The sequence below is a fragment of the Stegostoma tigrinum genome, chromosome 22 (genome assembly GCF_030684315.1).
Source record: "Stegostoma tigrinum isolate sSteTig4 chromosome 22, sSteTig4.hap1, whole genome shotgun sequence".
In the NCBI taxonomy this organism is placed as follows: Eukaryota; Metazoa; Chordata; class Chondrichthyes; order Orectolobiformes; family Stegostomatidae; genus Stegostoma; species Stegostoma tigrinum.
Genome location: NC_081375.1, coordinates 9909420 through 9936170, shown reverse-complemented (window position 1 = coordinate 9936170; position 26751 = coordinate 9909420). Strand labels below are relative to the sequence as shown.

The window sequence follows — 26751 nt, the reverse complement described above, 5'->3', positions numbered from 1 at the left end:
GCTGCTTGGCCTGCTGTGTTCATCCAGTTCCACATTGTTAACTAATAAATACCAGTTAGTTAGGCATTTAATGGCATTTCTGTAATAAATGTTGGCTCAGACAACAAGGAAAACACTATCATTTGAATAATTCCATTGTATCTTCAACGATGGCACATGGGATCCTGATTTTGATATCGCCCATAAAATCTGATTTCTGACTATGTAGCTGTCCATCAATACCAAAACAAAGGACCAAATTATTCTATGTGTTTGAGTCATGAAGTTCAATTTAAAGCTCACATCCTTCACACTAAAGTGAGAGTGCTACCACTGAGTCAAGGCTGCAAATGAATTTAATCTCTGATGTGTTCGATATTGATAGATCTCAAATGGGATAGTGATTGGGCCATTGCAATTGATTTTAGCAGCTCTGAGTTGTGCTGTCTACTTCTGACTGTTACCCAACATTTTTTAAATTCTGGAATTGCACACTTAAGTTCCAGCTAGGTTTTGCTGCAGACCCAGCTTGGAGACAGCTATCATCGAGTCTTTCGTGTGAATAGTAGCTGCTGAGTGTACAGAAAGATAATTGTTCTAGATCTTCATCCGTGGTATCGTGAGTTCCATGTCATTTGATTACAGTATTCCGGTTAAGTTGTGCATTTTTAAAAGCAAGACTAGGCATAAGTGTACAAACTTGTTGATTAGGACATTGCTCTGATTGAATGATGGCTTGTTACCTGGTTTTTTTTTTTCCTCAAGATTAATTCAAAGCTTAAAAACTCAACCAGCAGCCAGATAATCAAATAATTTGACTTGACCATCTCATGGTAAAAAACTGTAGTAACCATGTAGTGTGGGATGGCAATGCAAGGCTTGTGAAGTAGGTAGGTTAGCATTGATCAGAAGCTCAACTGGAATCCCCTTTTAAACGCAATGGCTGCAAGAGCAGGTCAGAGCCTAGGAGCACTGTGGTAAGTAAATCACCTCCTGACTCCCGAAGCCTGTCCATTGTCTACAAGGCACATGTAAGGGCTGTAATGTAATTCTTCCCACGAGCCTGGATCGGTGCAGCTCCAATAACACTTGAAGTTTTACACCATCCAGGACAAACTTGATTGGCACTACATCCACAGGCATCCACTTCCCACCATCACTGATGTTGAGTAGCAGCAGTGTGGTACGATCTACAAAATGCACTGCAGAAATTTGACAAAGATCCTCTGACTACATCTTCCAGACCTATGATCATTTCCATCCAGAAGGACAAGGGCAGCACATACATGGAAACAAAACCACCTACAAGTTCCCCTTCAAGCCACTCAACATCCTAGAATTTCTTTTCTCAGAGCACTGTGATTCTGCCTGAAGCACATGGACTGCAAGCAGTTCAAGAAGGTAGCTCACTAACACCTTCAAGGGTGACTGGGAAGACCAATAACTGCTGGCCACCAGTGATGTCCATGTCCCACAAGTGGATTAAAAAGTAGTAGAACAAATTAGGGACAGAAATGCTGCGATGACTTACTAAGTAAACAGGCTCTGAGGCTTTGGGCATTTTTAAATACAATAGAAGCAGCATCAATAAGTGGAGTCAGGGTCTGACAAAACCAGGTTATATATTAGCTTTCAATTTTGAAGAAATTTAGATTTAGAAGAAATTAGTGTGCCAAGAGACTTGATTTTTAAAAAGGTCTTAACTAGTTCTAACAATTTAACATTTTCAGGAAATAAAGAAAAATATTAAACTACTGTATGAATGCAAATGCATTTGTTTGTAGCTTTCTTTAAAAAGGGCTATGCTTGGAGGCCTATCTTGTGCTCCAATTTACTGCTTCTGTAGCGTGATTAATATTTTCAAGTAGTTTTTAATAATAGTAAGTAGCCTTTGAATTGTTCTTGCAACTCAATATTCCTGGAAGTAGAGTTTTCAGGCAGGATTGAGTGGATGACCAAAAAAGGAAGGGGTTGGGGTTTAGTGGTTTTGGTTACAGCATCACTTGTATTTGTGAGAAGGAATGATATACTAAACAGATTAACAAATAATGGTTTATGGGTTGTGCTTATGAATAAAGGGGCAGTCGCATTATTAGGAATATAGTACAGACCTCCAAACAGTGAAAGAGAGATAGAAGAACAGAATGTAAACAAATTTATGCTTGAAGAAATGAGAGCAATACTAGTAGAAGGCTTAAACCACTCCAATATCAACTGGGTTTTAAACAATATACAAGGCATTGAGGGTGAAAAAGTCATGTACTGTGTTCGGGACTTTTTTTCTTCTCTTCGGAAACCATATGTGACCATCCTGACAAGGAGCCAGTTCTGGATTTCATTTTGGGCAATGAAGACTGGCTGGTGTGTGACCATATCGGGTGTTATGGACCAGAACAAACAGCCCCCTTCAAATATAGCGAGTTTTGAGAAGATTTGTGCCCCTTCAAATATGTCAAGGAGATAGCCTAGACTCTAACTGTTTTTTAAACGCAAGTTTAAAGTGTTGTATTCAGTTATCCTATTCAACTTTAAGCAAAATGTACTTTACTCATATACCCAGCTAAAGTACAAGCAAGAAGTAAGGATTTTGTGTAATTTAATTTATTGTACAAAATGCGGAGGAATGGAATTGTGCGAGATATAGCAGTTTGGATCGGAAATTGGCTTGCTGAAAGAAGACAGAGGGTGGTAGTTGATGGGAAATGTTCATCCGGGAGACCAGTTACTAGTGGTGTACCGCAGGCGTCGGTGTTGGGTCCACTGCTGTTTGTCATTTTTATAAATGACCTGGATGAGGGCGTAGAAGGATGGGTTAGTAAATTTGCAGACAACACTAAGGTCGGTGGAGTTGTGGATAGTGACGAAGGATGCTGTAGGTTGCAGAGAGACATAGATAAGCTGCAGAGCTGGGCTGAGAGGTGGCAAATGGAGTTTAATGCAGACAAGTGTGAGGTGATGCACTTTGGTAGGAGTAACCGGAAGGCAAAGTACAGGGCTAATGGTAAGATTCTTAGCAGTGTAGATGAGCAGAGAGATCTCGGTGTCCATGTACACAGATCCTTGAAAGTTGCCACCCAGGTTGACAGGGCTGTTAAGAAGGCATACAGTGTTTTAGCTTTTATTAATAGAGGGATCGAGTTCTGGAACCAAGAGGTTATGGTGAAGCTGTACAAAACTCTGGTGCGGCCGCAATTGGAGTATTGCGTACAGTTCTGGTCACCGCATTATAAGGAGGATGTGGAAGCTTTGGAAAGGGTGCAGAGGAGATTTACTAGGATGTTGCCTGGTATGGAGGGAAGGCCTTATGAGGAAAGGCTGAGGGACTTGAGGCTGTTTTCGTTAAAAGAAGGTTGAGAGGTGACTTAATTGAGACATATAAAATAATCAGAGGGTTAGATAGGGTGGATAGGGAGAGCCTTTTTCCTTGGATGGTGACAGCGAGCACGAGGGGGCATAGCTTTAAATTGAGGGGTGAAAGATATAGGACAGAGGTCAGAGGTAGTTTCTTTACTCAGAGTAGTAAGGGAATAGAACGCTTTGCCTGCAACAGTAGTAGATTCGCCAACTTTAGGTGCATTCAAGTCGTCATTGGACAAGCATATGGACGTACATGGAATAGTGTAGGTTAGATGGGCTTGAGATCGGTGTGACAGGTCGGCACAACATCGAGGGCCGAAGGGCCTGTACACTGTGCTGTAATGTTCTATGTTCTAAACTTGATTGGAAGGCATAATAGAATGTTTAACTACTAAACAGCAACTATTGTAATATCTCAATCACAACCTTGACATTGGCAAATTCCATAAAGTAGATTCTCGCATGTGATGTTTCTCCAGTCCAAAAGCGAATTTGGGCTGAGAGAGAGAACTCCACCTTTTTCATGTGGCTGAGAGAGATGTATAACAGTTCCACAGCCAACTTCAAAATCTAATTTCTTCAAAATCAAAAGCTAATGTAAAACTTGGTTTTGTCACGCCCTGACTCCACTTATTCATGTTGCTTCTATTGTATTAACTTTTATTTAAAAATGGCCAAAGCCTCAGAGCCTGTTTACTTGGGAAGTCATTTCAGCATTTCGTCTCAAACCCTCTCCAAAAACAGAAGGACCAAATACACCTCATAAAGTAATAAAATTGTCACAGAGGCTAGTAACCAAACTACTACTACTTTTTAAATTCACTGTTGGGGCACGGGCATCACTGGATGGCAAGCATTTTATTGCCCATCACTAGTTGTTCTTGAAGGTGGTGGGGAACTACCTCTTGAATCGCTGTAGTCCACGTGCTGTGGGTTGACTCTCCATGCCATTGCTGGGGGAAGGATTTTGACCCAGACACTGAAAGAACAACAATATATTTCCAAGTCAGGATGGGGAGTAGCTTAGGGAACTTGCAGGGGTGGTGTTCCTATGTATCTGCTGCCCTTGTCCCTCTAGACAGAAATAGTCATGGCTTTGGAAGATGTTGTCTCAGGATTTTTGGTGAATTTCTACATTGTGTCTTATAGATAATACACAATTCTGCTAAGCATTGGTGGAGGGAGTGGATGCTTATGGATGTGGTGTCAATCGGTCAGGCTGCTTTGCCGTAAATGGTTTCAAGGTTCTTGAGAGTTGCTGGAGCTCCACCCATGCAGGCAAGTGGGGAGTATTCCTGACTTGTGCATTGTAGATGGTGGACAGGCTCTGGGGAGTTACTTGATACAGTATTCCTAGCCTTTGACAGTTTGGTTAGATTTAGTAGTATTAAGGAAAAGAACATAAATAAATCAAGAATAATTTTTTTTTTAACTGGGGGAAAGCAAATTTTACAAAACTGACCTGTGGATTAGGTTGATATGGACTGGACAGGACTATTAAAGCGATTAAACCAGTGGGAGGCACGAACAAATGAGATCCATAGGGCGTAAAGCAAATATATTTCCTCCAACATAAGAAGAATTGTACTGCCAAATCTAGAACACATGGTTGCCTAGAGAAATACAGGCAAATGTTGAACAGAAAAAGAAAGCTTATGATCGTCACAAAAAAACTGGTCACCACAGATTACCTAGAGAAGTATAGATAGTATAGAGATCAAATGAAAAAAGAAATAAGGAAATCAGAGGACATGAAAAAATATTTGCAATATTTAAAAAAAAATTGAATGATTTGAGGAAGTGGTGAGGATTTAGGGTAGTGCACTGGATGTTTTCTACATGAAGTTTAATATAGCATTTCAGAAGGTCCCACAAAACAGACTGGTCAAAAATGTAAGAGCTTGTGGGGTACAGGGTAATGTGCCAAATTGAACTTTAAGTTGGCTTAGTAACAGGAAACAAAGGGTGATGGTCAATGACTGCCCTTGTGAATGGAAAGCTGTTTCAAGTGATTTTCTGCAGGTCTTGGATGTTGAGATTCCTGCTTGTTTTTTGTTTTCAATACATTAACAATTTGGACTTGAATACAGGGGACGCAATTATAGAAATTTACAGATGGCACAAAACTTAGTCATGTAGTGGGTAATAGTGCTCCAAAATTTTGTAGATGGGTTAGTGGAACGGGCAGGAAGATGACAGGAGTTCACCTCAAGTGAGGAAATGCATTTAGGCAGGCCCAACTGTAAAGGGGAATACATGTTAAACAAGAAGAAACTGAGAGGGACCGGTGAAGTGAGTGATTTCAGCGTGCAAATGCAAAGGTCCCTAAAGATAGCAGTATATGTAGATAAAGTTGTAAAGAAGCCGATGGAATGCTCTTCTCCATTGGCAGAGGTACAGAACACACAAATAGGGGTATAATGATGAAATTGTATAAGGTGCTGGTGAGGCCACAACTGAAGTATTATGAACAGTTCTGGTCATCGCATTACAGGAAGGACGAAATTGCACTGGAGAGAGAGCAGAGAAGATTTACTGGTAGGTTGCGAGGTCTAAGATTATGGAGGGTTGGGGGTGTATTCCTTGGAACAGAGAAGATTGAGGTGTGCACAGTTGTGAGGGGTAGAGATTTGAGTAGTCAGGAGGAACCTATTTCCCTTGGTAGAGAGTGAAAAAACCAGGGGGTCATAGATTCAGGCGAAGTGGCAGAGGATTAGAGGGAACGTGAGGAAAGATATTTTTGTGCAGTGCATGTCTGGAATTTGCTGCCTGAGTTGGTGCTGGAGGCAGAGACCCTAAACTCTTTAAAAAGTACCAGGATCTGCACCTTAAGTGCTGTAAGCTGCAGGATGATGAGCTGTGTAAAGCAAGATACCTTTTAGAATGTGTTTCTTAGGGTCAGCATAGACAAGACGGGCTAAATGGCCCCTTTATATACTGTATCACTTGTATGATTCTATGGCAGATACCCACTTGGTTGCCCTTATTCAAGTTTCAAATATTAATCTTTGGCTCCATCTTCCCCCTTTCAAACTGTATGTAAAATTCAATCGTATTATAAGTGCAACTGCCTTATTCCCAGATGAGGAATTAATCTTGTCCCTTTACACAGTACCAAATATCGTAACTCTGGTCAGTTGCTGCCCGAAGAAACTATTCCAAAAACATTCTGTGAAGTCTGTTTTCAAGGCTACTATGAAAAAGTCAAATTCAGATATCAAGCTGTTCCATGGAGGGGTGCCATTCCATTTTCCACTTTACTCATGGAGGATTTTAACTTATTTATATTGCTGTCCCTATATCACAAGAGCCCAATACTAATACTTAAATATATTTTCCCAAAATAGTGGCTATTGTACACAGGTCTGTAGATCACTGCCACCTCTATCCCCATTATTATTCTTCTCCATCCAAACCAATTCTATAACCTTACCTCCTGAGGCAAGGTCATCCCTAACTATTGCATCAATACCTCCATTGATTACGCGTGATCCCCTCTGCATTTAACTAGTGGTTTCTATTCTTCTTGACTGTCATTTAACCCACATTAGTCGATCCTTGTGTCAGTAATGACTATTGGATCATATTTATTCACTGAATTGTGCATTATCAATTCACTTGCTTGATGCACATTCAGATACAGTACTTTTTTTTTAAAATCTTTGTTTAGTGTTGACTGGTATATTCCTAGCTTTTTTTTTCCCCCTCTGTCCCTTCCTGCCATTCCCTGACCTTCATTTTCCCATTAGTATTTTGGTCTCCGTCTCTATTCTATCCTTTGATTTGTTGCATTTTACCCAAGCTTGATCCTTCTCCATTACCTTCCCCATTGTTTGCAATCAATGGATGCACTGACCTTGTAGAGAACATAAAATGAATTATTATAAGGAAGAGAGAAAGTTTTATGATCATGTATTTTATGATTTGCATTCTAAGGTTGCAAGCAAAAATTATGTGCATTAAAGCTATGTTGTACTTTACTGTCACTCAGCAAGGTTATCTGCCTGTTTTACAGAGATCTGCTGAAGCTGTTTACCACAATGGAACTTATGCGTTGGAGCTCGCTGGAGGAGGATTATGGCAAGGAACTGAGGGAAGAGTTACCTGAAAATGTTTGCACAGATGTTTTTTCTAGCACGGAAGAGGGAAATAAGAGATGGAAGGATCTAAAAAACCGTGTAGTGGAGCATGTATGTGTGCAATGTTTAAATGTTAATGTCGAAATCATAGTATATTCTCTAAATGTTAGAAAATGTGTGCCAAAGCTGCTTATCGTTCATGAAAATTTCCCCCATTATCCTTATCTTGTTCCATTAACAGTTCTGAATCCATGCTAACATGTTCCCCCTCAGTTGAGGGTACCTTCATTTTCTTTTTTAACCTCTTGAGAGGGACATATCAATAGTTTTGTGGCTGAGTATTACATTTCCTTATCCATTTGTTGAGTCTTGCTGCAAGATTTGCTGAATACAATCCTGTTTTTCTCTTGTAATCCCTTCTTAGCAGACAAGCTTATCTCCCATTTTGTTGTTCACAAATGAAACAAATTTGAAAATGTTTTGCTGTGAAACATTCAGCTAGAGTAAATGCTACAGTTCAATTTCTTGCTGCAACTTGAGTAAAATAAATCCAACATTCTCTTTTTATCATGCTGTGTCCAGATACTAAAGTAGTCCATGTTAAGATGTGGCAAGACCTGGACAATGTCCAGTTTTTAAGAAGGGACACTGGACTCAACATTTAACTCTGCTTTCTGTTCACAGATGCTGCTAGACCGACTGAGTTTTTCCAGAGATTTCTCATTTGGTTATAGACAATATTCAAGGTTGATACTTCTCAAACAAGAACAAATCTGACCATCACCCCTAGGCATTCAATGGCATTACCAACATTGAATAGCTCAGTATCAAGTCAGGAGTGTGATAAAATACTCCCCACTAGTCTAGTTGAATGCAGTTGTCAGAACACTTAAGAAGCTTGATACTGTCCTAGATAAAGGATGCTCATGTTATTCCAGACAATTGAAAATGGAATCATGGTTATCAATAGGTTCTTTAATTGTAGATTTTAATTGAATTCAAATTCCACAATTCGCCAGAGCGGAATTCGAACGCAGGTCCCCAGAACATTACCTGGCGCTGCCGAATTAACAGTCCAGTGATAATACCACTAGGCATTAGCTAAGCTATTAAGTCTGGGGGGGGGCGGCACGGGCCTAGTGGTATTATCATTGGATTGTTAACCCAGATGGGGTAAGATTAAGGAACCTTGGATGACGAGAGCGGTGGAGCTTCTTGTGAAAAGGATGAAGGTAGCTTACATAAGGTGGAGGAAGCTAGGGTCAAATTCAGCTAGAGAGGATTACATGCAGGCAAGGAAGGAGCTCAAAAATGGTCTGAGGAGAGCCAGGAGGGGGCACGAGAAAGGCTTGGCAGAAGGAATCCGGGAAAACACAAAGGCATTTTACACTTACGTGAGGAATAAGAGAATGGTCAAAGAAAGAGTAGGGCCGATCAGGGATAGCATAGGGAACTTGTGTGTGGAGCCTGAGGAGGTAGGGGAAGCCCTAAATGAGTTTTTTGCTTCTGTCTTTACGAAAGAAACCAACTTTGTAGTGAATGAAACCTTTGAAGAGCAGGTGTGCATGCTGGAATGGATAGAGATAGAGGAAGCTGATGTGCTGAAAATTTTGTCAAACATTAAGATTGACAAGTCACCAGGCCCGGATCAGATTTGTCCTCGGCTGCTTTGGGAAGCGAGAAATGCAATTGCTTCGCCACTTGCGAAGATCTTTGCATCCTCGCTCTCCACTGGAGTCGTACCTGAGGACTGGAGAGAGGCAAATGTAATTCCTCTCTTCAAGAAAGGAAATAGGGAAATCCCCGGCAATTATAGACCGGTAAGTCTCACGTCTGTCGTCTGCAAGGTGTTAGAAAGGATTCTGAGGGATAAGATTTATGACCATCTGGAAGAGCATGGCTTGATCAAATACAGTCAACACGGCTTTGTGAGGGGTAGGTCATGCCTTACAAACCTTATCGAGTTTTTTGAGGATGTGACTAGAAAGGTTGATGAGGGTCGAGCTGTGGATGTGGTGTGTATGGACTTCAGTAAGGCATTTGATAAGGTTCCCCATGGTAGGCTCATTCAGAAGGTCAGGAGGAATGGGATACAGGGGAACTTAGCTGTCTGCATACAGAATTGGCTGGCCAAGAGAAGACAGCGAGTGGTAGTAGAAGGAAAATATTTTGCCTGGAAGTCAGTGGTGAGTGGGGTTCCACAGGGCTCTGTCCTTGGGCCTCTACTGTTTGTAATTTTTATTAATGATTTGGATGAGGGGATTGAAGGATGGGTCAGCAAGTTTGCAGACGACACAAAGGTCGGAGGTGTCGTTGACAGTGTAGAGGGCTGTTGTAGGCTGCAGCGGGACATTGACAGGATGCAGAGATGGGCTGAGAGGTGGCAGATGGAGTTCAACCTGGATAAATGCGAGGTGATGCATTTTGGAAGGTTGAATTTGAAAGCTGAGTACAGGATTAAGGATAGGATTCTTGGCAGCGTGGGGGAACAGAGGGATCTTGGTGTGCAGATACATAGATCCCTTAAAATGGCCACCCAAGTGGACAGGGTTGTTAAGAAAGCATATGGTGTTTTGGCTTTCATTAACAGGGGGATTGAGTTTAAGAGTCGTGAGATCTTGTTGCAGCTCTATAAAACTTTGGTTAGACCGCACTTGGAATACTGCGTCCAGTTCTGGGCGCCCTATTATAGGAAAGATGTGGATGCTTTGGAGAGGGTTCAGAGGAGGTTTACCAGGATGCTGCCTGGACTGGAGGGCTTATCTTATGAAGAGAGGTTGACTGAGCTCGGTCTCTTTTCATTGGAGAAAAGGAGGAGGAGAGGGGACCTAATTGAGGTATACAAGATAATGAGAGGCATAGATAGAGTTGATAGCCAGAGACTATTTCCCAGGGCAGAAATGGCTAGCACGAGGGGGTCATAGTTTTAAGCTGGTTGGTGGAAAGTATAGAGGGGATGTCAGAGGCAGGTTCTTTACGCAGAGAGTTGTGAGAGCATGGAATGCGTTGCCAGCAGCAGTTGTGGAAGCAAGGTCATTGGGGTCATTTAAGAGACTGCTGGACATGTATATGGTCACAGAAATTTGAGGGTGCATACATGAGGATCAATGGTCGGCACAACATTGTGGGCTGAAGGGCCTGTTCTGTGCTGTACTGTTCTATGTTCTATAATGTTCTGGAAACCCAGGTTCAAATCCCACCACGGCAGATGGTGGAATTGAAAATTGATAAATGTCTGGAATTGAAGAGTCTAGTGATGACCATGAATTGATTATTGGGGAAAAACCTATCTGGTTCACTAATAACCTTTTAGGGTAGGAAGCTGCTGTCCTTACCCTGTCTGGGCAAGATGTGACTCCAGACCCACAGCAACATGGTTGATTTTTAATTGCCCTCTGGGCATCTTTTCAAAACTTGTGGTATAAGAATATAAACAGCAGAATTTTTTTTTGTTTCATTCCTCATTTAACTGTGTGATCTTTCTGACAAGTAGAAGTGAGATCACTGAAATTGATCTTTTGAGTGCTGAGAATGAGGGGATAACAGTTGCAGTTTCTGGTCTTGTATTGACTGGAGATTGGCATTGCTTATGATTTCTTCATTTTTCTCATTGCTCACCCACTTCCATCCTATTGCAAAAATACAGCTCAAATGTTTGCCAACTCTGCCCAGTCTTTCGGCTTACACGTCAAATTTCTCAAACAGTACCCAAGCATGATACAATAGAAAGTGAAATGAAAGATCCAAATTGTTGTATGGACATTCTACAAAACTTTTTGTTGAAGTCAGCAACAAAAGTTCAACAAAATAGGAACCACACTGCAAGATTTTTGGTCTGTGCACAGGAGGCTGCGCTTTCCCCATGGGAAGGGAAATTAAATTGATTTTGTATAGTGCATTTCACAATCTGTGACCCAAATTACATTGCAGTCAGTGAAGTGCTTTCCAACATAACCATCGTTGTTGTGTAATAAATGAGGCGTAACCCATCAACAAAAATGTGACTGTGAACAAAGAACCTGTAGTATTGTGGATGGAGACATTATATATTGTCAAATACTAGGGATAACTCCACAGCTGTCCTGTGAAATAGGTCATTGGATGTATAAAGTCTACCTGAGAAAGCAAGTTGGTTTAAAGTGTCATTTGTATGACAGTACCTTTGACAATGCATCAGTACTGTGTGGTGTATTAGTCTAGTATTTTGTGGTCAAATCTACTCGAGAATCTTGGTCTTCAAGTGCTAGAGGGGGATTTTAACTCCCATCCTTCTAACCCACATGGCAAGTATGCTGAAAACTGGTAACATGACTCTGATAACAGATTATTATCTACTACAGTAAGTGTATGTAAGCGTGCATTTCTTGACCCCCAGGTACAATTGCTGTGGTTGCACCTTATTAATAGTTTGCATTTTATGTCATTCATAATGGGAATTCTCTATCCGAACATGTCTGAGCATACCATAACTGTAGGCTGCATGAACAAAATAGAGCGATGTATTCTTTACAATGAGAAGCATTATGGAACACCAGCTAGTTTACTAATACATTTTAAGATTTTTTTTCACTGTACAATGAACTATTCTATAGATAATTTTCTGTGCTCTATTCAAATTGCATGAGTTTTATTGAGCTTTAACTTGCTTTGAAAAATAAAATAATTCGTTTTGACATTGAATTTTTAGAATATTCGAATAATGGCAAAATATTACACACGAATCACAATGAAGAGAATGGCAGAGCTTCTTGATCTTTCAGTTGATGTGAGTATCAAATTTCCTGTAATCTATATGCAGAATGTCAAGGAAACATGTAAGCATATTGGGTTTACAGGCGCCAGACTGGAACATCTTAGGCATGTAAATCTTCGAGTATGATTATCAATTGACTTTTGTTTCAAGGAAAAGTATTTTGAGCTGTGTATCAACAGCATGAACAGTTACTGGTTTAGGGAAATAAGTTAACTCCATCACTGTTCATTTATCATCTGACTTGGCACATGATATATAGGTATTGTGGTCTTGTTTATTAAAGTTAGGATATCAAGGTATTCGCAGATATCAAGTGGAGCAGTTACACTGCTTATTACATTAACAATAAGTTGTTGTTTCATTCTAATGTTGAAGACCAATGAAATTGATATATTGAGGAATGGATAGGAAGTGGACATTGTGCTGGATGTAAGTATATGGAGGTGACATGATGGAAGAGCATGAGAGAAACTATAAAATGGAAAGGACTGTACATGACTTAAAGCAGATTTTGGAATTAAGTGCACAGTTCCTCATTTTCACAAATAGAAGTTCTCCCCACATCAGTGAACATGTCCTGGTAGCCAGCACAGAATCTGCAAAGGAGAAGGAAATGAATCTGTACTTAATCTACATGCAGCGCACATATGTATACCCCTATTTCATAATAGCTGCTTTCATAAATTGGTAGTTCACATTGTCATCAGTATGTAAATATCACTAATTTAGAGTCATTTGAGACCATTTTGAATCACTGTTCATATGAAGTCATTAAGCTGTCAATTTGTGCAAAACTTCTCCAGTGTGAACATTCTTTATTAGATTGGATTAGCTTTATTGTAATGTGCCTGAGTGCAGTGAAAAGTTTATAAATCACTACTTACAGCGCCATCTTGAGTACAAAGGTACTTGCATTGACATAAGCGTTCCTGTACTTTGTAGTCTGCAAGTTCTATACAGACTGTATGCCATAAATGTGAAGAAACTAAGTCTACATCAGATATCAGCATAATAAAAGGCATTTGAGACATCACCAAATGTTTTGGGTTTCCCTTTGTAACATTCAGCATTTGATAATCTGGTACAGTTCGGTTTCTCTTACTTGCTGATTTTCTTTTAACTTTTTTTTTCTTGATTTAAGGTTTTTGATCCATGTTTATATTTTCTTGCAGGAATCAGAGGAGTTTCTTTCTAATCTGGTGGTAAACAAGACCATTTTTGCAAAAGTAGATAGGCTAGCAGGAATCATCAATTTCCAGAGACCAAAGGATCCCAATGACATACTTAACGACTGGTCTCACAAACTGAACTCTCTGATGGGACTTGTGAACAAAACCACACATCTCATAGCCAAGGAGGAGATGATTCACAACCTCCAATAGAGAATGAGAGTTGGTGTGTCTTTTGCAAAGACATTTTAAAATCTAAAATAATCCTTCATAGCCATGCAAAAAAAAAAACAAAGCTTATAATTTGTCTAGTGCATGGTCTCCATGTGGTTAGATTTTGAAGAATAAGGATTGACAGTATGGTTGATTTGCCTCTTCTAAAAATAGTACAACCTGGAGTTTGAATTAAGAGGAATGTTTGTATTTTGTGACATGTATTGTAAATGGAATAAACCATACCATCTAAATATTGTCAGCAGGGTGATTTTTCAATTGAAGACTTATATTTTGTTGTGTCTTATTTTGTGTCTTATTAAATCAAAGTTAAAATGTTTCAAATTCCCTTTAATGATTGCAGCATTCTTCTGCATACAATTATACAATTCCATTTACATTACAGTGCATGTAAAACTAAAAGATAGTGAAGAAGCATAGATAAGTGCAATGTATTTTTCCCTCTTTCCTCTCATGAAGCATGGTTTGACTACTGCACTTGATGTTTTAAGTTATGTAGCCATCACCTAACATTGATTTAATTGTGTGGTCGTAGTTGTTTTAACAACATTCTTCCATCAGCTCCGTTCTGAGTATTATGAGTATTACAGCAAACTTTGACATAACTTACCTTGTTTACAGCTTCACCATTCAGAAACTTATAAAATTTTCTCAAACATCACACCTGATGATCCATTTTCTTTAATGGTTCCAGATAGTAGTAGCATTCTAGGAAGAGGATCCAATATACTTGAGGTTTATATCATTCAACCTAAAATAATCAACTTGATAGAGAAATTTCACAGAATAATTCTTCTTCATTAAAGGTAAAGCACATGATACTGAAACTCTTAAGCTGTTTCCTTTTCATCTCGCACGGTAAATAAATATTCCCATAACAATAACATTAGCAGTCTTAAATTAACAATTTACAGCAATCCCTTCAATTTGGCCAGAACCAGCTATTTCATTGCTTTCAATTTGTTTTCTCTAAAGAATATAGTGTTATGTTCTCTGCTGTAACTGAGGCTGTTGCAGTTGGGTTTGCCTTACTTATTTTCAAGTGTTTAAAGCAAAAAAAGAAGCTTTTGAGATGCAATAGGATGTTCTATTTTATCAAGTTTGGTTAGAATATGAAGCTTGCGACCACATGCAACAGGCAAATAACACAGATACATTTAAGACAGATTATTCAACTTCTGAAACAGTAAAGAATAGATTATGCTAATGGGGTTAGATAAATGGAAACAGGCTCATGTGGGGCATAAATATTGCCATAGACTGAATGCATACAACATATAAACAGTGTTTATTGTACTTTGAAAGTTTACTTACGCATTTAACAGCAAGTACATTGATATAAACGAGCTGATGGGCCTTTTTGTGACTAATAATGGTTGGGTCGAGGTGACATGACTGACTCAAACAAAATGTAATCCAATCCTCAGTCTTAAACTATCTTTCTTGATGACTGTCATTTCGTATCTCTACAATACACAAACAGGCGATTCAGACCGTTTCAGTCTGCACTTTAGCCCTCTGAAGACCATTCCACCCAGATCCAGTCCCCCACTCTATTACCGTAACTCTACATTTACCATGCCTAATCAATAAAATTGACACACCCCTGGGCACTACAAGGAAATTTAGCATGGCCAGTTCCTCAAACCTGCACATCTTTTGGACTTTGAAAATGTGGGTGCAGTTATTTACCAAGGAATTCATTGCATTTGGAAGGTGGATCTGTAACCAAGGTACTGGGTGTAAACAACGTTCAAAAAAGCAGTATAGACATTTTTTGAACTTTTCACCCCGACGACTCCTATTTTTCTGGCTCTTTAAGGTAATATTTCTTGGTGTTGGTAGTGCAGATACTTTATCCCATTGGTAGTTCTTCCTATTGTATATGTCACTGAAAAACTTCTCATACGAAATATGCAATGAATTGCTAACTGAATTGACCTGTGCATGGTTTTAGTCAAAGTAAGTTGGTATAAACAGCAATTGGATAAATTAGCAAATAAAGGTTTTGTTTTGAGGATGCATGCTACACCTCGCTGGAGTAGCAATGGAAATCAAACCTTGCTATTCCTGAGTTGTCATAAAAGATAAACATCTTATCAACATATGTATAGTCTTCAATTTACTTGTCTGATAATCAGGTTGACAGAAAACATGAACCAGGTTTCTGTACTTAACAAGAACTAGCTATCACAAAATAGAATATATTCTAACCAAAGGGTAAACAACTATGAACTAACTGCATGAAATTATAACTCTTAAAAACTGCAACATGGCAATAGATTTGTTTTTTTTAAAAAGTTGGTTTTAACAGAGGAAGAAGGAAACAGCATGTAGAAAACGGTTCAACAGCACCAGTCCTCAGGATTTGATGTGTTCCTTTTGCTACCTAAGTTCCTTCAGTCCTTTGAATTCTTCAGAGGTAGTGCCTTTGTTTCGCAAATTATAAACTCTGACTTATTAGTTGAAAACAATGGCAGAGTGCAACTGGCGTGGAGAAAATAGTTGGTTTGCTTTAGGTACCTTTTACAGCAAAAAGACCACCTCCCCTTCCAGAGACCTGAAAGTTTCTCTCATCATTCACACCGACAAGTTACCCTAGAACCAGAGTTGTCATTTGGGTTGATGACCTTTTGCATTCATAATTGGATACAATTCCACTAACCAATCAGCAACCTGTTGCCAACTGAATCTCATTTTGTATCCACAGCCAGATTTCCCCTCTTAAACATGCCCTTACTGCTAAAGAAACAGGAGTGTGAACATGACCTACAATAGGGTTTCAATAGCTTTTTGTTTAAGTATACAGCAATTCCATACCTGATTGTTGTAAAACAGTTTTCCCCCCAGTTTAGACAAGTCAAAAATAAGGTGGAATGATGCAATTTTTTCAGCTTTAAATTACAAAAAAATAAGTGGTTTGCATTTAGTGATCATCAGTTGCTTCTTCCAGCTGACCTAGAATAGTGTATAGCTAGTAAAAAGATTTTTGGAAATTTGCATTATAATGTCAAGCATGCCAGCAAATTTCCAAGCAGCAAAGTCCTACAAATAAAAGGAAAGGTGACAATTCGTTTTCAGCAATGTTGGTTTATAAATTAACTTTGATCTGGACTCTGGGAAGCATTTCCTCGTGCTTTTGAAATAGTGCCAAATGATATTTAATGTGTACATGATATGACACATATATCTACAAATGCAGATTTTGCTGTAAACCCTGAAGTGTTTACTGCTTCTGAGCTCAAAGAACATGATCTCTGTGGCAAGGATTCACCTTCACCTTTAGCTGAAGAGATTAAAATCAGTGATCATCAGTGCTGAGCAAAAGTGATAGTAATACAAAGTAAGAGGAGGGGTAGGACCTTCTCGCCTTACTCTTCCATTCACTATGATCATGGCTGGTCATCCAATACGGTAGCCTGCTCCTGCTTTCTCCTCACAGCCTCTGACCCTTCAACCCTAAAAACTGTATCTAACTTCTTGAAAGCATCCAATGTTTGGCCCCTCTCTGTGACACAGAATTCCATTAGCTTTGTATCCGGATGATCATCGATAGCTGACAAGATTAAAGTAAGGGAAAGTGAAATCCATGCAACAAAAGATCAAGTTCTTCAAGCATAGTAGCAGTGAACACTTACTTGAGGGCTTACAGCACAATCTGCATTTGCAGATATGTGTTGCTTCATGTGTTCATTAACTATCTTGGTGTATTATTTAAAAAGTGCTAGAGATCTCTCTCATTCTTCTAAACTCCAGTGAAAATGGACCTAACCGATCTCAGAAGTAACAGGAACTGCAGCTGCTGGAGTCAGAGACAACAATGTCTGGAGCTGGAGAAACACACCAGGCCAGGCAGCATCAGAGGAGCAGGAAAGTTGACGTTTCGGGTTGGGACCGTTCTTTTCTGAAGTTATGTTCGTATATAATTCACCCTCTCTCCTGCTTGCTGCACTTAATATTTAAGTGACTGCCGCACAAGTAGTCTGCTGGCTGCTATAACAAAAATCAGTGGGAGTGAACATTAATAAAAGGTAGAATCATAATCAGTGAATGCAAACAGAACCTTCAAATGAGAGTTGTAGTTTTTGAAAATTTGCACCATAGTTTTAAAGAATAGACAATATGTTAAGCATCAGGATGAATTTTGGCTGTTTCAAGTTTCTTTTCTATTAGAGATTAATTTCTTTGGACTCACCTATACCTGCCTGTTGTGTTTTCATCTGACTCATCAAAATGAACAGGATAAGAACATAAGAAATAGGAGCAGGAATAAGCCATCTGGTCCCTTGAGCCTGCACCACCATTTTCTCATGGACTCAGCTCCACTTACCTGCCTGTTCACCATGAACCGTAGTTACTTATCTATCTATCTATCTCTCGTCGCCTGTAAAACATTCAAAAAAGTGGCCTAAATGCTTCACTGGACAGGGAGTTCCATAGATTCAGAACTCTTTGGGAGAAGTGCCTTCTCAGCGGAGTCCTAAATCTGCACCTCCTTAGTTTGAGGCTATGCCCCCAGTTCTCGTCTCACCGGCCACTGGAAACAACCTCTCTGCTTCTACTTGATAATTTTGTTTCTCAAGTGCTGCTCTCTCCCACGACAGCAGCTTAAGACTCATCCCTGAACTGTCTGGATAATGATGAATGTACATCAGACTCCTACTTGTCGACTACAGCTCTGCTTCCAACACCATAATTCTCTTCAGACTAATCTCAAAACTCTGAGGCTTAAGCCTTGGTTCTGCTCTCTGCAACTGTATCCTCAACTTCCTGACCCACAGACCGCAATCAGTGAAGATCGACAACTGCACCTTCTCGATGATAACCCTGAACACGGAGCCCACCCAACAATGCGTTCTCGGCCCCTAACCACACTGCCTGTATGCCCACAACTGTGCAACCAAATTCTTAAACACTATCCACAGGTTTGCTGATACCACCACTGTGGTAGGATGGATGTCAAACAACAATGAGATAAGAAAGGAGATACAGGGATCGCTTGTCGTGATGCAACGATAACCTCTCTCAATGTCGGCAAAACAAAATAACTGATCAATGACCCAAGGAAAAAAGGAGGGTGGCATCGTCCTGTCTACATCAATGGTGTTGAGGTGTAGATGGCCAAGAGCGTCAAATTCCTAGGAGTGACAATAATCAACAGCCAATCTTGGACTTGCCACGTAGATGTGACATTCGAGAAGGCACGACACCGCTTCCTCTGCTGGCTTGGAAAATTTGGTGTGTCTATGAGGACCCTCACAAACTTTACAGATGCACACAGAAAACACTATTTGGGTGCATCACAGCCTGGTACAGCAACTGCTCTGCCCAGGACCAGAAGAAATTAGAGAAGGCTGTGTCCACAGCCCAGTCCAACACGGAAGCCAACCTCCTATCCATGGACTCCATTTACAATTATCATTGCTGTGGAAACGCTACTAACATCATCAAGGACCCCTCACACCCTGTAACGTTCTCCTACAAGCTCTTCTGTCAGGCAGACGATATAGAAGGAACTACACCTCATTTTCTACTTGGGGATCCTGCAACCCTCCAGACCCAATATTGAGTTCAATAATTTTAGGACCTGAACTTTCCCATGTCTTAGCCCCCAATCCCACACACCAGGCCTTGTTATCATATCTCTGCCTTGACACACGACCTATTGTTAGCCACTAACATTCTTCATTAACAGCTTTTTACCCTCCCAGCAGATTGATATCCACTCCTTGGTCTGTCCAACTGTTCTCCTCTCTCTGGGCTCTATCCCCACCTATCATTTGTTCCCTACCCCTTCCGCCCACCCTATCTTATGCATATAAACTAAATTTCCCAGCTACAATCAGTTCTGAGGAAGGGTCACAAGACCTGAAACATTAATTCTGATTTCGCTTCACAGACCTGAGTTTTTCCAGCAATCTGTTTTACTTGTGATTTACAGCATTCACAGTTCTTTTGGTTTTAGAATATACAAAAACTTGAACACACACACACACACACACCAACAGGTTCAAGAATAGCTTCTGTCATTATTAAACTGATGAATGGACTTGCTAATTTCAAATAATGTGATCTTCCTCATGTTGATCTTGCTTTGCGCTCATCCTGTGCAGTTGTAATCTGTATATCTCATCTATCTGAGCACCCTATGATCTGTATGCCCTTGTTTGCTATGATCTGCCTGTACTGCTCACAAAACAAAACTTTTCACTTTACTTAGGTACATGTGACTACAATAAACCAAATCAAATCAACAAAGGCTAGTTTTAAATTGAAGTCCACATTTGAAGTGGAAAACTCAACCTCTTAATTGCCCAACAATAAACCTAAACAGTGGGTTGTGTTTACATTGCTGAATGCTATGCTAAAATCTTCATTTTTGTGGATTTATATTTTCCTGAGGTTAAAAAACAGACTTTTTTATGTCCTCTGTCACAGCTTTAAACCTCGCCATCTCAGAAACCTCTTTCCCATTGCTAACCTTAAACCCCCAAGAATTCTTGGTAGATTATATTGTGACAGGCTTACTTTGAATAAATTCCTTCTGTTCAATGTAGAACAATGGGCATCAAGGGTACTTCATTGGTGACTGCTTTGCAGAAAATGTATGTTGCTGTAGTGTTCCAGCAAGCCTTAGCATAAGCTCAAAGAACAATTCATTTCCATTTGGGGACCCTGCAGCTTTGAGGACTCAACATTGAGTTCAATAACTTCACAGCCCGAATCCATCCCTCCAGGTTTTACACCACTCCAACACCCAGTCCTGTCATGACATGGTTGCCTTTAGCACAGCCAAAACATGCTCATCCCCCCTCAGGCCTACTATCATGTGATAATGGGAACTGCAGATGCTGGAGAATCCAAGATAACAAAGTGTGGAGTTGGATGAACACAGCAGGCCAAGCAGCATCTCGGGAGCATAAAAGCTGACGTTTCGGGCCTAGACCCTTCATCAGAGAGCTCTGATGCTCTCTGATGAAGGGTCTAGGCCCGAAACGTCAGCTTTTGTGCTCCCGAGATGCTGCTTGGCCTGCTGTGTTCATCCAGCGCCACACTTTGTTATCTATTATCACGTGAGACTGGTTGCTTTCAGCACAGCTTATCCATTTGCTCCTGCTCTCCGCTCTCATCACTCACTCAGGCTGTCTTCTACCTTCTGGTTCACCTCCTCCTCACCCCCACCATAATCTTGTTTTTAGCATAAATGCCACTTTTTCCTAGCAGCTAACAGTTCTGATGAAGAGTCACTAGACTCTAAATTTTAATTCTGCTTTTCTCCCCACAGATGCTGCCAAATGTGCTGAATTTCACAAGCAATTTCTGTTTTTGCTCCGTCACTGGCCTTCGTCCATCGCAATCAGTCCACAAGGTGGTTCTCAAAAGTTCTCCTTAAATGTACTTCGCCAGGTCTTCTTTGGCTGGTTCCATCTTCTCTTTCATTTGCCTTAACAAAGGGTGGGGCTGGATGAACACAGCAGGCCAAGCAGCAGCTTAGGAGCACAAAAGCTGATGTTTCAGGCCTAGACCCTTCATCAGTTCTTCCTCCTTCTTCCATAGCTATGCTGGCCCTAAACCCCGCTTCTTCCTCCGTTACATTGACGACTGTAGCCGTGCTCTCACAAGGACTCGAACAGTTCACCTAGTTCTCCAACACCTTCCACGCCAACCTTACATTCACCTAGACCATCTCCAATACCTCTCTCTCCTTCCTGGACCTCTCTGTCTCCATCTCCAGCAACCACCTAGAAACCGATATCCATTTTGAGCCCACCAACTCCCACAGCTACCTAGAATACACCTCCTCCCACCAACCTTACTGCAAAAATGCTATCCCCTACTCCCAATTCCTTCGCTTCGGCCGCATCTGCTCCCAGGATGAGGCATTCCACTGCCTTCTCAGATGTCCTCGTTTTTCTAGGACCGCAACCCCCACCCCGTCGGTGGTCGAGAACGCCCTCGACCATGTCTCCCAAATTTCCCACAACTCATCCCTCACACCCCTCCCCCGCAATAACAACCAAAACAGAATCCCCCTTGTCCTCACATACCACCCCACACAACCTCCTGATCCAACGCATCAACCTCTGACACTTCCGCCAACTGCAATCCGAACCCACCACGAAAGACATTTTCCCCTCCCCACCCTTATGTGCTTTCCGGAGGGACCGCTCTCCCCGTGACTCCCTTGTCCGCTCCACACTCCCCTCCAACCCCACCACACCCGGCACCTTCCCCTGCAACCGCAGGAAGTGCTATACTTGCCCCTCCACCTCCCCCCTCACCCCCATCCCAGGCCCCAAGAAGACTTTGCACATCTGCCAACGTGGTATACTGCATCCGCTGTTCCCATTGCAGCATCCTCTACATCGGGGAAACCAAGTGGAGGCTTGGCAGAACACCTTCGCTCAGTTCGCACTAAACAACTGCAATTCCCAGTTGCAAACCATTTTAACTCCCCCTCCCATTCCTCAGACAACATGTCCATCCTGGGCCTCCTGCAGCCCCACAAAAATGCTACCCGAAGGTTGCAGGAACAGCAATTCATATTCTGCTTGGGAACCCTCCAGCCCAATGGTATCAATGTGAACGACAGAAGTTTCAAAATTTCCCCTCCCCCCACCGCATTCCAAAACTCATCCCCACCTCCCTAACCTGTCCTTCCACCCACCTCAAGCCCCACCTTCATCTCCTACCTCCGAACCTCATCCTGCCCCCTTGGCCTGTCCGTCCTCCCTGGACTGACCAATCTCCTCCCTACCGCCCCACCTACACTCACCTTTGCTGGCTCCATCCCTGCCTCTTTAACTTGTCTGTCTCCTCTTCACCTATCTTCTCTATGCGTCTTCGATCCGCCTCCCCCTCTCTCCCTATTTATTTCAGAAGCCCCTTCCCCTCCCCCATTTCTGAAGAAGTGTCTGGCCCCAGCTCTGATGCTCCTTGGCCTGTTGTGTTCATCCAGCTCTACAACTTGTTATCCTGTCAATTGCACCTCTTATTATCACAGTTGTTAATGTCAATTTAGTTTTCTTAAATACTTTGTTTGTTTTTAACAGCTGGTAATATAAATAAACAAACTATTGATTTGTAGATGCGTCTAAACTAATTATATTAATTTTGTTTTAAATAATTTTCTTCCTCAGGGTGGCACTGTTACCTCCATAAAACAATATGACAAGGCTCCTGTTATTCTTGTTCCAGAGTCTTGTTACTTTAGAGCTCTTTAGACCTAACAGAGCCAAAAGGACAGAGATAATGGGAACTGCAGATGCTGGAGAATTCCAAGATAATAAAATGTGAGGCTGGATGAACACAGCAGGCCAAGCAGCATCTCAGGAGCACAAAAGCTGACGTTTCGGGCCTGGACCCTTCATCAGAAAAATTTTCCCCACACTTTGTTATCTTAGCCAAAGGACACATTGGCGATAAATTTTCCAGAGTTGCGGCTATTAAAATGGCTTACCAACATTATGCAGCATGGTATACAACTGTAGAAAATTATACCCTATTAACTTGAACCATTACCCTACATCATTCTAGGCCATTTCATGAGACTTGAGATTAAGTTTGCTGATGTAAGACCATTGGGATCACTGTTTGTGGTGTCATTTATACCATTGCAGAATGGTGTTTGTGTGTGAGCAAATCATCAAGGAAACACATGTAAAAGTGGTAATATTACTTATTGTAATTATTGTTGATATCTCTCTCAACTGTAAGTCATCAGTTAGGGCTTCATGTCCCTCTCCAGAGACTTGAGCACAAAAACCTAATAAGACACTTCATTTTTCGAAGATGCTGCCTGTTGAATATTAACATAGGCCTACATGTAACAGATTGGCGGACATAAGAAACTTCATGATGCTATTTTTTAAAAAAGAACAAGGGCATTCTCCCAAGCACCCTGACCAATGTTGCTAAAAGATAACATTGAATAAAAAAACTTGAGAACTACAGGTGCTGTAAATCGGAAACTAAAGCAGAAGTTGGTGGAAAAGCTCAACTGGTCTAACAGCATGTGTGAAGAGAAATCAGAGTTAATGTTTTGGTCTAGTGAAGAAAACATTACCTAGTTTTTCTAAATAAGCAGCAAAAAGGAAGGTTTGCATTGAAGCATTCTTTTCACATTTCCCCATCTTCTGGCAAAACACAAGAAATTATTCACAGATGCCAAAGTAATTAAAGAATCAACAACTCGGGCCACCGATTATTATTTATAGACCTTAAGAACAAAGAAAAAATAATAACAACAATATGGAGCAGGTTACTTGATGCTTATACCATAGCAAAACAAGTGGAACCTTTGTCTGAAGAGGTCTATCAACAAGTACAGCAGGTCTTGAAGGAATGTGAACACTTCCGAATCCGCTGACATGGCTGGCACAGCCCAGTTGATTGTTCTTGTGCGTATGCTTCTTAAGGAATATTAACTAAACTGCTCACGCTTTTCCCCTTTAAAGATGGGACAAGGGGTGAGGATATCTATAACAAATTCAAAAGGCAGGTGTGTGAGAAAAACATTCTCATCAAGAAACTGGTTTCCATCACAACTGATGGAACCTCAGTGATGCGTGGCACAAATGCATGCTTTGTTACATTTTGCAGAAACGGTCCTGATTTCCTGTCTATTTGTCAATTACCACCCTACAGTACATGATGAAGCAGAGTGATTTAAGTTATGGCCATCTGCCATGTAATAAAAGTTAAGATTGTAAACTCGATTTGAGCAAAACTTCTTGAGCATCACAAAAGCTGTATTCATTGAACTCGATGACAATGGGAACTGCAGATGCTGGAGAATCCAAGATAACAAAGTGGGAGGCTGGATGAACACAGCAAGCCAAGTAGCATCTCAGGAGCACAAAAGCTGATGTTTCGGGCCTAGACCCTTCATCAGAGATCCCTAAATTTGAATGTATTGTGATAAGATTTCCAGCAGAAAAGCAGGCAAGTTATGTTATTTCAAATTGTTGGAAATACATAATTTGACTTAATCATGTATGGATATACATAAATTAACTCCCTTCACAACCAAAACAGCGTGTACTAAAGATTCATTGCAAGGCACCTTTGAAAGAATCCTACAAACGGGAGACCTTTATCTGCAAATTACCCTCCAAGAAATAAACTGTCCTGGCTTGAAAATGTATCTTTAAGCATCACTACGTTAAAGTCCTGGAACCATAGAAATTCAATTCTGAAAAAAAAACCCATTCTCCAGCACCCTCGAAATTCATTACTTTCAAATATATACTGTCTCCCTAACAGCACTGGGTGGGGGTCGATACACCTCAAGGACTACAGAGATTGAAAACAAAATCAACTCACCACCACCTTCTCACGGACTAGAAAGGATGGGCACATACCTAGTCAGTATTCTTGATATCCAATGTAGAATTTTCTTTTAAAAAGTCACATTTTAATTGATTGAGGTTGGAGCAAGTCAGAGAAAGATGTTGGAAGTAGAGCAGCCCCTGCCACCCTTCATGTATCTCTTCACTGTCTCAGCTATTTCTGCTCCAGCCTGCAAATACTACCCTTCACCTACCACTTCAGCCCCTCATCTGCTCCAACCTTTTAAATGCTCCCCCAACCCGGCCCCTGCTCCATCCCGTCGCCTGCTCCAACCCTCTCCCTGCCCCTCCAACCCGTCGCCTGCCCCAACCCTCTCCCTGCCCCTCCAACCCGTCGCCTGCCCCTCCAACCCGTCGCCTGCTCCCCCAACCCTTTCCCGCCTGCCCCTCCAACCCGTCGCCTGCTCCCCCAACCCTTTCCCGCCTGCCCCTCCAACCCGTCGCCTGCCCCTCCAACCCGTCGCCAGCTCCAAACCTCTACCTGCCCCTCCATCCCGTCGCCTGCCCCTCCATCCCGTCGCCTGCCCCTCAAACCCGTCGCCTGCCCCTCAAACCCGTCGCCTGCCCCTCAAACCCGTCGCCTGCCCCTCAAACCCGTCGCCTGCCCCTCAAACCCGTCGCCTGCCCCTCAAACCCGTCGCCTGCCCCTCAAACCCGTCGCCTGCCCCTCAAACCCGTCGCCTGCCCCTCAAACCCGTCGCCTGCCCCTCAAACCCGTCGCCTGCCCCTCAAACCCGTCGCCTGCCCCTCCAACCCGTCGCCTGCTCCCCCAACCCTGTCCCTGCTCCTCCAACCCGTCGCCTGCTCCAACCCTGTCCCTGCCCCTCCAACCCGTCGCCCCCTCCAACCCTCTACCTGCCCCCCCAACCCTCTACCTGCCCCCCCAACCCGTCGCCTGCCCCCCCAACCCGTCGCCTGCCCCCCCAACCCGTCGCCTGCGCCAACCCACTACCTGCCCCTCCAACCCGTCGCCTGCGCCAACCCTCCACCTGCCCGCCAAACCCGTCGCCTGCTCCAACCCTCTCCCTGCCCCTCCAACCCGTCGCCTGCTCCAACCCTCTACCTGCCCCTCCAACCCGTCGCCTGCTCCAACCCTCTCCCTGCCCCTCCAACCCGTCGCCTGCTCCAACCCTCTCCCTGCCCCTCCAACCCGTCGCCTGCTCCAACCCTCTACCTGCCCCTCCAACCCGTCGCCTGCTCCAACCCTCTCCCTGCCCCTCCAACCCGTCGCCTGCTCCAACCCTCTCCCTGCCCCTCCAACCCGTCGCCTGCTCCAACCCTCTCCCTGCCCCTCCAACCCGTCGCCTGCTCCAACCCTCTCCCTGCCCCCCCAACCCGTCGCCCGCCCCCCCAAACCGTCACCTGCTCCAACCCTCTCCCTGCTCCTCCAACGCGTCGCCTGCTCCAACCCTCTCCCTGCTCCTCCATCCCGTCGCCTGCTCCAACCCTCTCCCTGCCCCTCCAACCCGTCGCCTCCTCCAACCCTCTCCCTGCCCCTCCAACCCTCTACCTGCCCCCCCCAACCCGTCGCCTGCTCCAACCCTCTCCCTGCCCCTCCAACCCTCTACCTGCCCCCCCCAACCCGTCGCCTGCGCCAACCCTCTACCTGCCCCTCAACGCCGTCGCCTGCTCCAACCCTCCGCCTGCCCCTCCAACACATCGCCCACTCCTCCAGCCTCTCACCTGTTCTAACCTTTTAAATGCTGTTCCCATCCCTTAACTACTGCTGCAGCTCTTCGCCTGTTCCAACCCCTCACCTGATACTGCTGTGGTGGAACATTCTCAACGGTGCGCTCCCCTGGAAATACTCGCGCAGGCGCAGTGGGCCA

At 42.5% G+C, this 26751-nt stretch overlaps 1 protein-coding gene and 1 long non-coding RNA gene across 7 annotated transcripts in view; one reads left to right on the top strand and one right to left on the bottom strand.

Moving 5' to 3' along the window:
• psmd12 (proteasome 26S subunit, non-ATPase 12) overlaps positions 1-13808 on the top strand; it is a 38334-nt gene extending 24526 nt beyond the window's left edge. Inside the window, exons 9-11 of the mRNA XM_048554828.2 lie at positions 7352-7526; positions 12103-12180; positions 13341-13808. Coding sequence (XP_048410785.1) covers positions 7352-7526; positions 12103-12180; positions 13341-13550 — 463 coding nt within the window. The 3' untranslated portion in view covers positions 13551-13808. The remainder of the gene's footprint in view (positions 1-7351; positions 7527-12102; positions 12181-13340) is intronic.
• LOC125463511 (uncharacterized) lies at positions 12423-26749 on the bottom strand. Of its 6 annotated transcripts, none has more exons than XR_009447067.1 (4): positions 26680-26738; positions 14886-15037; positions 14182-14279; positions 12423-12764 (listed from the first exon to the last, which is right to left on the bottom strand). It is a non-coding gene; the product is annotated as an uncharacterized LOC125463511 (long non-coding RNA). The 6 variants fall into 6 exon arrangements; XR_007249844.1 differs by lacking the exon at positions 14886-15037 and adding an exon at positions 24935-24969 and having other exon boundaries at positions 26680-26735; XR_009447068.1 differs by lacking the exon at positions 14886-15037 and having other exon boundaries at positions 26680-26749.
• Positions 26750-26751: the final 2 nt, after the last annotated feature.